Raw genomic sequence first — 15,624 nt, 5'->3', positions numbered from 1 at the left:
ACCTCCACTACTACTAATCACTGGCTGAATCTGGCCATGCATGGACCGAGCTTCAAAATATTTAACATACTGGCCTAAAAGCTTATTTCAGAACAGTTTGGCCACCTCCATGGGAGTGTTTGAAAAAAAGATGAACTAAAATCACCCATAAAAGTGGATGTTCTCAAATGTCAGTGATGGCAATCCATCAAAAAACAAAATAGGTATGTGTTATGACCCAAGGGTCATGGTGCTGTATAGTGTATAGTTTCCTGTGACCTCCTTTAAGACAGGAAATTGTCATATGAATTCAATATACACATTTATTGTTTGATGTACGATAAATTATTCTATTCAATGTAAATTGTTGTTGACGCCAGTATTTAGTGAGGGCTTATTAAATATGAGTAAGTAGGACTTCCGGTCACAATACTGATATTTATATTTGTTTTGAGAGGTACTGGCCTTGGTATGCAGCTGATGAAACTGACTGGTGGCATTACCAATAAAAATAGATCATACTGGGTAATGATTGAGCTATCAGCACCAACAACAAGTATCACCCTGTTGAAGTTTACTAAATGTTAAAAAGTTTCAGCATCCAGACACCTGCCATTGTCTGTGTGGGAAGCATAATATATCTGTGGTTAGGGATGGGCGACTCCATCCAAGTCTTTAGGCATCATTTCCGCGGCGAAACAAGGTGAAAAAATTTGCCCATCCCTATCTGTGGCTATTCTCCCAAATTATGGATATCTAAATCTCAGGGAGACAATCACCTGCTCAGTAACAGAGATAATCTGAACCAATGGCAGCATAGGTATCTCCCTTTACAAGACACAATTCAGAAAGGATGCTGAATAGCCACTAGAATTCAGAACTGAATTCGGTATGAGTTGAGGGAAAGGGTTTATGAACAGTATGGCAGAATCAATCCCTGATGCTGCTTGACTACAACTCCCATCAAGCTTTCATTTTTCATAATACATGGGAATTGTAGTACAGTAGCACCTGGGTATCCCACATTTTTAAGTTAATATGGAGGAGATACAGTCACTGAAGGGTACTGTGACCATATTAAAGCACAAGGCTGCAGGCTGTGTTATACAGGGAACTCTGGGTATCACAAGGGATAATGTATCACATTTATTATAAAGGATAATTTTCCCCAAACTGTAAAATATAAGAATATTAGAGATCATTAAGGGTTCTGTGACAATATAAAGGCTCAAGGCTGCAGGCTGAGTTATAAAGTCACTATTGTATTGGACCAGAATATCTGACTGCTTTATTTCATTACATTAACAGTGTACATAAACCTAATCTCTCATACCTTTTGCCAGCCGTTGTTCATCTGCATGTACCCACTTTCGAAAGACATCTTGGGTTTGAAGAGCCTCAGTCCTGCTAAGGTTTTCTCCACAGCTTCGAGTTGAAAAGATTTTCTAACCATATTTTGCCCTCACTGAACATCTCCTACACCTACACTCCTAAAGGAGAGACAAAAGAAATGTAACGTATGATCAGACTGATCCACCAGAACAGAGATCTGGGCTTAACACTGACCCTCACTTCAGAATTCATCAGCCGGATATACACACTAAAGGAAGAGAGACAGATACAGGCTAACAGACAAGAGAACAAAAAGAAAACTAGATAAACATTGACATGCAGATTCAGGGTCAGACTGGAGTAATGGGGGCCCACTGGGACTGCCACATGAAGACCCCTCCAGGCAGTCATCGGGGGGCCCCCTCCCGGCTTCCCCCTGCATGAACGCGAATGCTGTGCTGCCTTCGCACAGCATGCTTGTGTAGAGAAAAGCAGCAACAAAAGTTTTTCTTAAGGGGGTGCCTGATCAGGGGAACATGGTTCGGCTGGCCCAATCCGACACGGTGTTCCATTATGCTGGTGGTGGTTAAAGGAGAAACAAACCCTTAATAAAAAAACATACCCCTGTTGCATATATGAAACTGCTTAATAAAACTTTCAGTTTAAAAAAAAAAAAAAAAAAAAACATACCCTACGTGGACCCCCCTCCCCCCAGCCTATCTGCCCCCCTGGCAAATGCCCCTTACTCTTTACTTACCCCTCCGTGCAGATTCTTTCCAGCGGAGTTTACAGGCACCATCTTCAGCTGCTTCAGTAATCGTTGGAATGAGACCAGCAATTCACCAATTTTCATGAGTTTCGGCGCATGCGCAGTTGTCGCCAAACAGAAATTTGCTCCAACTGCGCATGCGCCACTTCGCCAGTCTCATTACGAAGATTACTGAAGAGAAAAAGATGGCACCCGTGAACTCCGCTGGACAGAATCTGCATGGAGGGGTAAGTAAAGAGTTAGGGGAATTAGCCCAGGGGGGCAGCTAGTCTGGGGGGGGTTGGAGGTCTATGTAGGGTTGGGGTTTTTTTTTCATTAAGGGTTTGTTTCTCCTATAATAAGTTTGGGAATAAAGCTGAAGATGTGCTTCTAGGACAGGAAATATTTGTCTGGGATCCTGTACTGTTTCACTGGAAAGACGGACAAACAGATAGATGGATAGAGATACCTTGGAGTTGGGAAAGCTGTAAGTGTTGCAGAATGTGGGGCAGTAGATAACAATATACATACCCTTTTGTCATTGGGCGTGGGGAGCAGAGGCTTCTTTGAGGCTGCAAGGGAAACATATAGCAGCAGTGAGTTACAGAGAGACAAGTACAGGAATTGCTTAGTAATACCAGTAATTTAATCATGGGCTTCAAGTTAGATATTCCAGTGGGGATGCTGGGAGTTGAAATTCTACAGCATTGCATTAAAGAGCCCATCCCTGATGTAATAATTTGCATGTAATCAATACATTTAGGGATTTCTTTAAAATGAAAAGTTTCCATTACAATTAGCAAGTCACTGGACTTTGGTGAGTTGCATGTGTGAATGTGACAGGGACATTACATTGTAAGCTCTACTGGGGCAGGGACTGATGGGAATAATGTATAATCTCTGTTATGAGCTGCAGAATATATCATACTATATACATATTAATCTTGACCGGCATAAATTCTTATAAATCATAGTCATAGAAACAGTGTTTGGGGATAAAGATGAAGGAAGGTTCACAAACTAATCTCTCCCATGGCCTCTGTACTTTCCTGTGTCCCCAGGGGTCTGCTGTCTGATTAAAGAGTCTCCCCAGCGCACAGTGATTGAATCCATGGCTGATGAATGAAAGGACCCTACAGATATGGCAGCACAGTAACTGCACTGACTCAATAGGCCATAAATAAAAAGCAATGCTCTGCTTAAATAATAACCTATGTATATACTGCACATCTAAACAGAAATAACTGCCATATAAACCCCACTCATCAACAGGGTACACTTCCCCTTTAAGAGCAGGGAACAGAGGTGACTTTACAACTAGGGATTTGACAGTTGGTTTAGTCCGTTGGTTGGCATTGCAGCGAGAGGTAAGTGTATATTTCCTCTGAGATTTTTTGTCAAATAACGCTCATTTTAGCTATAAAAAAGAGGGAAAACAGTTTGGTGATGCCCCCCAGGCTAACAGGTATTGATACTCTCACTGATTTTAGGCAATTTGGAGAATTTTCCTCTAAAATGGACTTTGGAGATACATTTAATCTTAGCTCTGTTGTGGGACACAGACCCAGGATTTGGCAGGTATGCAGGGCTGCCAGCAAATATACACTTTTTCTACAGCAACCCCATAAGTAGGTAACATTTGGGGACCCCTGTGCCTCACAATAAAATAATTTATTTTTATGCCCAGTATTGACAAGCTCCTTATAGTTTTGTCCCTCTGCCCTGCTCTTATGTACCAACCTTCACATGTAACTCAATTGAATGGAATAAATAGCAATGCTTTTTCCTTTTACACAATAACTTGTATTAATAAGTCTCATGATTTAAGAGCAGGGATGAGAGGTGAATTTACACCTAAGGATTGACAGTTGGTTTAGTCCGTTGGTTGGCAGGGTGATGAGTGTACTTTCCCTCTGAGACATTTTTTTGCCAAATAAGCCATATTTTAGAGAAATAAAAGGGAAATAGTTGGGTTATGCCCTCCCAGACGAACGAGTGTTGCTCCGATCACAGATTTTATAGAATTTTCCCCTAAAATGGGCTTATGAGATGCCTTTAATCTGGTTGGGAGACACAGACCCAGGATTTGACAGTTATGAAGGGCTGACAGCAAATATACTCTTTTTCCCACTTGGAGTCCATAAACAGATAACATTTGGGGACCCCCGTGCCTCCCCATAAATATTTTATATTTATGCCCAGTATTAACAGGCTCCTTAGAATTTTGTAGAGTTTTGTTCCTCTGTCCCTGGGTATCTGCCCTGTTCTGATATACCAACCTTGCAACTGAATTTAATGGAATACAATGCAATGTTTTTTCCTTTTACGGGGGGGGGGGGGCAACAAGGTACATGGTATTGAATACTAATGAATAATAATATTTAATTGCTAAATGTTTCCTATAGCAAGGGGGTAGGGGTGAACACTGGGCAATCTGCATCTGGACAGTGATCTTATGTAGCAACATGGTCCTAGAGGAACGCTGTTTCGTTTCACTGTGTAATGTACAAACGTATATGGATGAAATGACAATAAACTCATTCTTGACTTGACTCTTGATGTACTTCACTCTCACTGTACCAGTGTTCATTTTTGATTGGCTGCTATGAGGTACTATATTGTATAAACTGAGGGCCAGTACCTGCTGGGAATGATACAAAGCTTGAGTTAAGGGTAAAATAGCCAGATCTCTGCCTTCCTCTGTATTTTATAGGAAATATTAAGTGCTACATGCATTATCTCTGAAGCTAATTTGTCAATTTATTCTCTTCCCTATACAGATTGCTACAGTGTGCGGATTGCTTATTTTTTTGCAATTTATCAGCGATTTTGGATGGTTTTTTTTCTGGCATCTCCTTAATTCAGATTTTTACATTTGTCTGTGAACACATATAAGGAGAGCCACAATCTAAAGAGGGAGACCCTCCGGGGTTCCCCGGCCTTGTGCCGGCCCCTGTATTTTAGCCAAAAGCCAAAACATCTCGGGCTTTTGGGGTTTTTTTGCTCATCTTCTGTCATCTGAAGAACTTCACTTAAGAGGTAATCTTGAAAATTTGCTTTCAGGGTTCTTTTATGCTACATTCCCCATATTGACCTTATTCCCCTAATATCGCCTGACACCTATGTCCCTACTGAACACCTTTTTGTACTCACACTGCTTTCTAACCCAAATCACATGTGACTAATAGAAATGGGGAATGTTATTTTTGGAGGCTTTGCTGCCCACAAGAGAGGCCATTTCACCTTGCCATCACCTTAGAGGTACTTGGATCTGGAACCTATACCCCTTATAAGCCTTGTCTTTATTGTTCTAAGGCTAAATTAAAGGTACATGAGGAAATCTGTGATGCCAGGCAGCAAATTTCCCAATAATGTTTTTCCCTTTACTAACATGTGGAATATGCTGTATCTTCCACATGAGGTGATCCACCAATATCGCTGGAAACTGCCTTCTGCCTTTGCCGTTTTGGTGTTTAGGTCGGTTTGCCGACAAATCCATGGTTTAGTAAGGGAACAAATGCCCCCATGTTCCACAGCCCTAAAGTGATGTACAACAATATATTTTTGATTAGATTTTTGATTGTGCTGTTTAGAATTAATTTCTTTATAATTCCTAAATATAAACATCTTTTTTTTTTTCCATGTAGGAGTGAAAATGGGCGCTTTTCCCTGCAAAACTCAGTGTTTTGATATGGTAAGTGTGATGGAAATATTAAGCCTTTCATTGAATGTTTTGAGCATTGGGAGGAGGCTGCATTGGGGATACATGTGTGACTTACAATAACCGTTATATTCAGTTGGTGGGTATGTGAATATATATGAAGCAACATGTGGCAGTCTTAGGTTACTGCTTAAGAGGAATGGGGGGAAGGAGCAATATTACTAGGATAATAAGTATTCTATACAGACACTGCAGTTTGTGTGTCAATGGGATACATGGGGATGAAATGTTTTTGTTTTTTTTTTAATTCAGGTAGCTTTTATTGGCAAAAAAAGTGTTTCGTATTCAGTATTACAGATGTTTACAAACATATAAAACACAAAATTATAGTCAATATTAAATATGCTGCTGTTGCACACCTTTGTTATTAAGAGCAATTCACTGCACACCCAACAGAATACCCACCACTAGCATCCTTTTCATATAACAATGAAAGGCTGAATAAAATAGCCAATTATTCACTAAGCATTAACAGTTTGAATTTGGGAAAATGTATCAACCCATTTATCCCATATTTTATAGAACTTATCTGGACAACCCCTTTTAAAGTAAATTATACGTTCAAAATTACAAGTATCCTGTATGATATTTATCCATACTTGAATTTCTGGGGGAGTTCTACTTTTCCAATTTTGGGTTATAAGTTTTTTAGCCAAGAAGAGAGATTCTTGAATAAATATTCTGGTATACTGATTAGAGACCGTACGACCCAGGATATTCTGTAAGCAGACCTTAGATGTTCTAGGAATGACAACCCCTGAAATATTCTCTAGATGATTTAAAACTTAAGCCCAATAAGGTTTAATAACATTACATTCTCATAACATACGTACTAACGTGCCTTTCCACAATGCACCTATTACAGACCTCAGGTATAGCAGGGCTTATCAAGTGCAATCTTACTGGAGTAAGATACGCCCTATGTAATATAATTGAACCATTTTCAATTTATAACATACAAAGACTATTTGAGGAGACTCAAGGGCCTCTTGCCATTCCTCATCTAGAATAATATCCACTGCTGTTTCCCATTTAACCAGAAGAGTTTCCAATGGGGCATCATTACTAGCCTGCAATAACACTGCATATAGCAGCGTATTCTCATTAACCTGTATAGCCTTTAAATGATGCGTAGCCATAAGGGCTTGTCGCACTCCCAAATGTTGAAACCACCGATTTCCTGGCAATCCGGTAGACTGTTGTCTCTAAACGTAAAGATGCCCCGTTCAGACCATATTTCCCCTATTGTAACAATGCCTTTATCAGACCAAACTTTCATCTGTATGTTGCTCTTTAGTTATTTGTAGTGCCATTAACCATACCCGGGACATATAACGAATCATGGGATGAACAGGTGACTGTTTCACATTTTTGGGTACTTTTTGTAACATCCAAACTATAGGCTGGTCCTCCTTACCAGTTAGTAATGCCCATATATCTTTTAGAGTTTGGTGGTGTGTGTTATCTAGCCAAGTACTGAAATGAGACAGTTGAGCTAACAAATAATACAAAAACATTTCAGAAAAGGATATCCCGGCATTGGTCTTAGATCTCATTAAAGTTACTAATTTCAATCTACACCGAGAATTAGCCCATATCAGTTGTCTGAATTTGCATCTTCATGCACCAAATTTAAAATGATCCGTCCTAACCTGAGCGCTAATAATGTGGCAAAGATTTTTATATCTGCTGTCAGCAGGGAAATGGGTCTATAGGCATCACAGTATTTATTGTCCTTGCCTGGTTTAGTAAGCAGCACTATTGTAGAATTATATAAGGAAGGTGGCAAAAGACCTGTAGCTATGGCTTTATTAAAAGGTTTCGGCAGATGGGGGACTAGAGCTTTATGGAATCTTTCATAGGGAGACCATCAGGTCCGGGAGCCTTATGGGAGGGAAAGAGCTTAATGGCCTCATATACTTCCAGCTCAGAAATATCCTAACCTAAAGAAAGATTTAGTTCTTCTGAGAGCTGAGGGAGCTGGGCCTCGTTCAGAAATTGTGAAACTTCCTGTGCACTGTTTTGCAATCTGGACATATATAGGGTTTTATAGAAATTAGCGAAGGTCTCTTTAATTAGACTAGTCTGTGTGATGAGCTGGCCATGATCATCATAAAGTTCAAAGGTCATGCGTTTTAGAGAGATAAGCAAGTAACTTGCCTGCTCTTTCACTATGTTCAAAATAATTTGCTCTATTAAACAATAAACCTCTCTTAGCTTTTTGTTGCAACAGGGAATTATACTCAGTTTCAGCCTGTCTTAAAAGTTGGAAGTTCTGTGGGCTAGGATCAATATGACTCTGTACAGTCAATTGCCAAACTCGCTGCTCTAAATTAGTTTCATCCCGTGCAGAAGCTTTTTTAATTGCAGTGATTTCAGAATGTAGTAGGCCTCGAAAGTAGGCCTTAAAGGTATCCCAAGCTATTTCAATATTATCTGTAGTTAAATTATGGTGAAAAAATTACTCTATTCTAAATTCTAATCCCTCATTATTATTTATAATTTCCAACCAAATAGGATTAAAGGACCATGACTGAATCTGAGAATGCAAAGGGGTCCCATTATCCCAAATCACTTGCAATGGGGCATGGTCTGAAATTCCTCTTGGGAGGTAAATGGCCGTACGGATGTTAGGCAGTAAATCACTAGAGACAAAAGCCATATCATAGGGACATATGAGAGGCTGAAAAACAGGAAAACCCCCTTTCTTGTGGGTGTATATGCCTCAATGCTTCTTGAAGGCCCATAGTAGACATTTACATAAAGAGGTTAGTGGATCTAATCTACTGGATTGTTCCCCCGGATACGCTGTCTATCCATACAATCATCCAATACAGTGTTAAAATCACCAGAGGCTATTACTTGGGCCCTTGGATAATCTGCTACATAAGACATTAGTTGAATAATACATTTGTCAGAATAGGGAGGTGGAAGATAAATATTAGCCAAAATAGTTTCCTTCATGTTGAGATAGCAGTGAATAAAAACAAAATGCCCTTGTGGATCTGAATGTACAGAAATGAGTCGAAAATTCGCTGACTTTCTGATAAGTGTAGTTACTCCCCCCGTATATGTTGAAAAGGAGGAATGAAAGGCCCAACCAACCCACGGTCTTTTTAGAGTTAACACTTTACTCCCTAACAGGTGAGTTTCTTGTAACATAATTAGCTCTGATGTCTTTTTTTTTGACAAATCTAACACTAGCTTTCGTTTCACACAGTCATTAAGGCCCCGAACATTCCATGTTGAAATTGAAAGGGGTTTAGCCATAATCTATATTGTTCCCGTGAGTTAAACAGCTTATCAGAAGTTTCAGGACCATTACGTGTCTGTTGCCTGAGCTACCTGAGAACAAAATTACAGAACTATTTACAGCCCATCCCATGCTAACCGCCAAAATGACGGAAAACATTACCACCCTTTCCGCTCAGACCCAACTTTGAGCAGAATTAAACCCTAGAACCCAACAGTAGCAACAATAATGCTGTATTAAGCAATGGGGAGGCAAACCTGGGTAGGGACAACGTAAATGGCGTTGAGGAGGTAGAATCGTGAGGGGTGGGGCTCCACTGCTCCGAAGCCACTATAACCAGAACCATATAACCACATCACCCAATATATACATACAGTATCAGCATTGTGAATACTCATTGGACCCAACACATACATAGCAATAGCTAAAAAATAAAAAAAAAACAAGCTGCTTTTCCCAGCTCACTGACAAGTCCAAACAAGTCCCCATATACCACAAGGGATCCATAGTCAGAATAACAATCGGTCATGGACGTAGAAAAGACAAGGAAACCCAATAACTTGTGGGGCAAGTAGACCATTGCAAATGCTGGCAAAATAAGCACAGATCTCTATAACAAATTTCAGGCTTTATCATAGAGAAGCTTCCATGTACGTAGCAAAGTATGAAGCAGTTCTGCGTAGACATCTGCCCACAAGGTAGCACATACGTGGAACCGTTCATCAGCTGATATAATAACTTTTAAAGGAAATTATGGCGATCCAATTGAGCAACTAGGCTTTCTAAAAAAACAAGTTGTATAAACATGTAGCAGGTGGGCATCACTCCATTCAACCTGCCGATATAGAAATGCTTTAAACATTTGCTGCTTCCAGCCACGCAGAAGCATCTTGTGGTAAAGTAAAGAAATGCGTAGTTCCATTCGCCTGAACCCTGAGGCGCGCTGGGTAGAGCATAGAATAAACTATTTTTTGATCCAGAAGCTTTCGCTTGACTTCCTGGAATCTGGCCCGTTGTTTTTGTACTTTAAGCGAGAAGTCAGGGTAAATTACAATTTTTGTGTTCTCATATAGTAGTTGCCCTTTAACTCTGGCCATTGAAAGTATTGTATCCCTATCCTTGGCATTCAGGATATGGGCTATCAGGGCTCTAGGAGGGGCCCCCGGGATAGGGGCCTTCAGAGGAGAGATTGTTTACCGCAAAAGTTTCTCGCAGCCATTCCTCCACAAAGCACTCAGCGTCGTCACCCTCTGCCCGTTCCGGAAAGCCGACTAGCCGCACATTATTACGCCTTAGGCGGTTCTCTAAGTCATCAGCCTTAGCCTGCCACTGCGAACGCTGTAAATCCTGTAACTGCTGTGGAAGAGGATTGCAGACATTCTCCAATGCGTTAATACGCTGCTCAGCTTCCACAGTGCGTTCACGCAGCCTTTGCATATCTTGCTTTAATATGGAAGCACTCCACCGTCAACTCCTCTGTTTTTGCCATAATAAGAGTTGTCGAAATATCCCTGTTGGCCTTAATTTCCATTAGCAAATCTGTTAAGGAAGCTTCCGGATTACCGGCAGGGCCCTCGGAAGGTGACTAGTCTGAGGAAAGGGTGCGATGCGGAGCTGCGCCATCCCTCTCTGGCGAACTTTCTCAACTTAGCAGCAGTTTCCGTGGCTTTTTTGCCCCATATTGTAGACTTAAGACAGCCAAGCAAAAAGACATCCAAAAGCCCCCTGTTCAGCAGGTAGTTAGGCAAATAACATGAGAAAAAGGATCGGGAGCAGCGGAGCCCCTCAAGAGAACGTCCGCTCACATAGACCAGGTAGCCATGCCCCATTACTTAAATGTTTATGGGTTTCTCACGGGTTTTGTTTCACCTTTACAGGACGATTCTTATTCATCACTTGACCAAGCTCATCACTGGTCAAGGCCAAATTCCCTGGATTTACGAGAACATCTGGTTAGGAAGATCCAGACAGCTGGGGCTGACGGACTCGACGAATCGACGAGCAGCAGGAAGATCTTAGCTCAAGCAAACAAGATCTGGAAGGAGTCAGAGAAGAAGCTTAAAAGCCTTAAATCTGCCCTTCAGAAACCGGATGAGGCGCTTGCCCTGAGAGACAATGAGGAGAGCCCAGGTGAGATATGGAAGTTTGTTTTGATTTGTCTCCTGCTGTCACTCCATGGGTATCACTGAACATAGCAGGGTGTCAAGCAATTTCAAAATTCAGAAATATTATTACAGGGAAACATCACACTGAGTTGGGATAAATAAATAAAATGGCCTTTCACTTTTGCAGATGTTACTGACAATCTGGAGAGTCCCTCAAGTGGCCCTGTCACTTCATATCATAGTGACAAACTCCCAGCAGCGCAGGAGGCCACTGCAGCTGAAGTGCAAGAGATGTCACAGTGCTCCAGTGACTCTTCTTCACACGTAAGTAGATTGGTTTGTCTACAGATTCAGCTTTCCATTTCTGAAGAGGAACCAGTTCCTGATACCACCGAGGTGGAGCTGATCTCCAACAGGTATGTGGAATGTTTTAAGCCTTCCCAAACTTTTTCTTCTGATACAGATAATGTTATGACGGTAACAACTAATAATTGTTCTTTCTTTTATAATATAAGTGAGGAGCCTGCAGATGGCATGACTTCCCAGTCAGAAGAAGACACACCTCATGCTGAGGTATCTGAGACTGAGGACAAATGGTAAGGTCCATGTGGGAGTCCAAATCTTATATATAGCTATGAGGCCTTTTTTTTACTTTACAATTGAATTTATACATTTCCTTCTGTAGTGCTGCTAATTTCCCCTTCATACATATGGTACTAACAGGGATAAAAAACCTAAGATTCCAACTTAAAATAGATGTATTAAAAGAAATTAAACTTAAAATTTAATTATCTTTATAGTGACGTACCAACAGATAATGTGCAGTCCAGCGAGGAGGGAGAAGCATCTCTTGAAATGCCAGTTGACCCCGCTGAAGAGCTCAGCCCAAGGACAGAACATCCGGTACTAGAGCTGGAAGAAAAAGAAGACATACGGTATTATACATATTCTTATACATAGAAAAGATCTTTTTTCTGCCCATTGGTACTTATGAAAAATTCTTTTTACCCTGTACCAATAACTTCTACTATTTGTACGTGACACTAAAATTGTGGAAATGAATATGTCCAAAAGCAATGACATTAACTTTGCCTTTATACTCATAGCGAGGTGTCTGTAGATGTAGAGGAAGCCCCATGTGAAACATCAAAGGAGTCATCCCCTGATGGCCCCAGTGCTGCTCCAGAAGCAAGTAAGGAGCCAGAGGAACATCAAGAAGCAGAGCCCCCGATGGATGAGGCACAGGAACCAATGTAAGATGAAACAGCAAACGCTTACAACACTGGAAGAACATTCTGTTTTATGAAGTGGGTCTAAATCTGCAATTTCCTTTTCAGAGACCTGGAATTCAGCGGTATTTGCCAGAAAGACCTCCGCCGCTGTGCCCTACTAGGCAAAGGTGGATTCGGAAAGGTAATTTTCTCAGTTCATTAGAAGTATTGGTACATTTATTGTCTCATTCAGGCTAACTAAATGCTTTCTCTCATTCCAGGTTCTCCTTATTCAGCACAATACCACAAAGAAATATTGTGCTGTAAAAGCCATGGCCAAAGAGAAGATCTACACCTCTGATGACATTGATGGGTCAGTTCTCAGGGAATGATCATAATTCCAACAATTTTGCACCGTGTTCTACTGTAATTTGTTCTTTAATAAATGCTAATGCCACATTTCCATGATTTTCTTTTTCAGAATCTTGACAGAGAAACGCGTCATGCAAATCACCAAGGAGAGCCTTTATACTGTCAATTTATACGCCACTTTCCATACAAAGAATATGCTCTTCTTTGTAATGGAGTTTGCTGCCGGTGGCAGTGTAAGGACCCACTTGCAGAAGGCTAGAACTTTTGACATACCGAGGGCTAGGTAAGCAGGAATGTACTTTCAGTGGGGTTCACATGGGGGCATTTGACGTAAGACAATCATTTCACCAGAGCAGAACCATTAATATTGCCCAGAGTTGTCACAGAAGGAAGTACATGGCTATTCCCACTCAAAGCTTCATTTGTGGGCTGCTCAGGTGATAGGATTGGCAGAACAAACAAAGTTGTTGCTAAATCATACATTATCTGGTTATTTAGCCAACTGACTAAACTACTGGATAAACGTTTAATGACTTTGTATTTTAATTATTTTGTAGGTTCTACGCAGCCTGTATTACACTGGGTTTGGAGGAGTTATATGGAAAAGGCATTGTACATAGGTAAGCAAAAAAAAGTGTTGGTTTGACAGCTTACGTCTTCATGTGACTAGCAGGAAATACATTGTTCTGGCACATACAGAACAAGATATTACATAACATTCTTTTGTATTTATTACAGAGACATGAAGCCTGACAACCTCCTCGTAGACAGCCGAGGTTATGTCAAAATTGCAGATTTCGGCCTCAGCATAGATGGTAAGTTTACCTTATAATCCACAGTTTCTATACCATAAATGCACTTTAGAAATCTTCATTTCCAAATGAACTGATCTGACTGAGCTGGAACAGTAGTTCTGTTGTGCCCAGTTCTGTGGTCATTATGTGTTACTATTCATAAATCAGCTGTGACGGCCTTCACTTTACTTACCTTTCCTCTCGTGTTTTAGGACTTGCACCCAACGGCAGCATCAGTGGCGCAGTAGGAAGCCCTGCCTATATGGCTCCAGAAGTTGTCAACGGAGAGCATTACACCAAGGCTGTGGACTGGTGGGCTTTAGGGGTGATCTTATACGAGATGCTCCTAGGGAAGGTAAGCAGAGAGCTCAATTAGTAGTTTGAATGAAAATGTAAAATACAGTAAAAATAAGATCTTTCTGGAAGTGCCAGAGACTCTCATCTTTCATTATTCATTATTTTCTCTGCTTATAAAAGTAACAGCGACGCAGGGATCAAACACATTTCAAACTCAATGACACCAGTACTTTGCACATATGCATCACTTAACCACTACTGTATCCATTCTGCTATAAAAATGCTGATGTTCTGCCTTACAGAGACCCTTCACTGGAAAAGACCAGGAATGTCTATTTGATTCAATTATGGAACAGGAACCAGTGTACCCACCAACCCTGCACACAGATGCAAGAAGCCTAATATCAGAGGTAAGTTGTCCCAGTAACATCAATAGATTCAGATCAGCTAATTGTGACTTATTATCCCATATAGGCAGAACACTCCTGTGTGGGTAACACCACTTTTCTCATTTTAGCTCTTAGAAAAGAATGTAGAAGATCGGCTGGGCTCTGCTGTGGATGGGGCTTTTGATGTCGCGGCACATCCTTTCTTCAAAGTAAGTTTCAATTTATCATTTCCAATATTTCGCCTTTCATTTGTCATTACAGTGACAAATATTCTAGGATCTATTGTGCTGTACGCACAGATAATAGCTGTATAGAAAGTTTGCGGCTACGGTCCCACCTTGTCTAGCAATGAAGAGTCATCTCCCCAGTTTCACATTAACATTAAGCAATATCATGCCTGGGATAATAATTCAACATTAAGTGCCTCTGAATTACATTTTTTATTGTCTACGTTGCAGGATTTCGACTGGAATGCTATGTTGGAGCAGAAAGCGCAGCCCCCTTTTGTTCCACAACTAAAAGGTCCAGAGGACCTGAAATATTTTGATGAGAGATTTACAAAGCTGGCTCCCAATTTAACTCCACCCAAAGGCATCTGCGCTGAAATGGCAGAAGAAATCTCAGACGCCTTCTATGACTTTGCTTATGCAGCATGTTAGCTGCAAATAGAAGATGGGAGTCCAAGAAGGAATAACAGACATCATCTTGCCAGGCTAATGATGTAAAAGAACAAGAATCCAACACAGCCTGGAACATGGAAGGCAGGATAAAGGGATCAAGTTAGTGGCTGCTGCACAAATTTACTGTTTCTCCTTTTCCAGGTCTACAGAAGTCAACCTACCAGCAACCGGGAACTGGACTTTTGGCAATGCCTCCTACAGAGTGGCACATTTTTGAGGCAGTAGGCTGCCATTATGTACATATTGTTAAATAAGAATATATCCCTCACCATTTATCACCCTTACCTACTCCTCTTCTATAATTTTTCTTGTAAATAGTTAAAAAACGTTAAAACATGTTTATATATATATATATATACATCTTTACATACACACGCACACACAAATATCTGAATCACAGCTGCCAGAAGAGGCAAGCAGTACATACTGGGGACAGGGATATGGTTGAATACACATAAGCACATTTATGCCGCTCAGTAGACCCTGCATTCCTTTTCATGCCATCCCTCAGACTGTAGAAGCCGGGTTCTGCAGGCTGCCTGGGGGGTCTAATGGAATGAAGAGGAATGCAGCATTCACCTAGCAGCTTAACGGTGATCATGTATATGCTCCCATATTCCCCTTTGCTTCTTTTCCTTCTACCACAATTCCACCAGTGGTGCCTCCCCTTTTATTCAAAACATGGCTTTATATATAGGTGCACCCTTAAGCCACTCTGTAGCCCTTGCATTCCGTTTCACTCC

General features: G+C 40.9%; 2 protein-coding genes across 9 annotated transcripts in view; one reads left to right on the top strand and one right to left on the bottom strand.

The window, feature by feature from the left end:
- LOC108714052 (zinc finger protein 276-like) overlaps nt 1–15,624 on the bottom strand; it is a 278,865-nt gene that overhangs the window by 2,159 nt on the left and 261,082 nt on the right. For 6 of the 8 annotated variants that reach the window (XM_041589544.1, XM_041589533.1, XM_041589539.1 and 3 more), the window contains 4 exons: nt 13,709–13,861; nt 11,947–12,050; nt 2,591–2,631; nt 1,313–1,469 (listed from right to left, as the gene is read on the bottom strand). In XM_041589544.1, coding sequence (XP_041445478.1) covers nt 13,847–13,861 — 15 coding nt within the window. In that variant the 3' untranslated portion in view covers nt 1,313–1,469; nt 2,591–2,631; nt 11,947–12,050; nt 13,709–13,846. Of the gene's footprint in view, nt 1–1,312; nt 1,470–2,590; nt 2,632–4,617; nt 4,704–11,946; nt 12,051–13,708; nt 13,862–15,624 lie in introns of those variants that run through there. The other 2 variants (XM_041589535.1, XM_041589534.1) reach the window with 2 other exon arrangements.
- LOC121402814 (serine/threonine-protein kinase N2-like) lies at nt 13,861–15,196 on the top strand. Its single transcript, XM_041589552.1, has 3 exons — nt 13,861–14,222; nt 14,330–14,410; nt 14,660–15,196. Exons 1-3 carry the CDS (start codon nt 14,160–14,162, stop codon nt 14,858–14,860), a joined length of 345 nt encoding a protein of 114 aa, XP_041445486.1. The 5' UTR covers nt 13,861–14,159; the 3' UTR covers nt 14,861–15,196.

The sequence above is a fragment of the Xenopus laevis genome, chromosome 4L, assembly GCF_017654675.1.
Source record: "Xenopus laevis strain J_2021 chromosome 4L, Xenopus_laevis_v10.1, whole genome shotgun sequence".
In the NCBI taxonomy this organism is placed as follows: domain Eukaryota; kingdom Metazoa; phylum Chordata; class Amphibia; order Anura; family Pipidae; genus Xenopus; species Xenopus laevis.
This window is presented reverse-complemented; position numbering and strand designations above follow the sequence as displayed.

Coding starts and splice junctions, on each gene's coding strand:
- LOC121402814 (XM_041589552.1), top strand. CDS start 14,160: ATGGAACAGGAACCAGTGTACCCACCAACCCTGCACACAGATGCAAGA. Junction 14,223..14,329: donor CAAGAAGCCTAATATCAGAG/GTAAGTTGTCCC, acceptor TTCTCATTTTAG/CTCTTAGAAAAGAATGTAGA. Junction 14,411..14,659: donor CGGCACATCCTTTCTTCAAA/GTAAGTTTCAAT, acceptor TCTACGTTGCAG/GATTTCGACTGGAATGCTAT.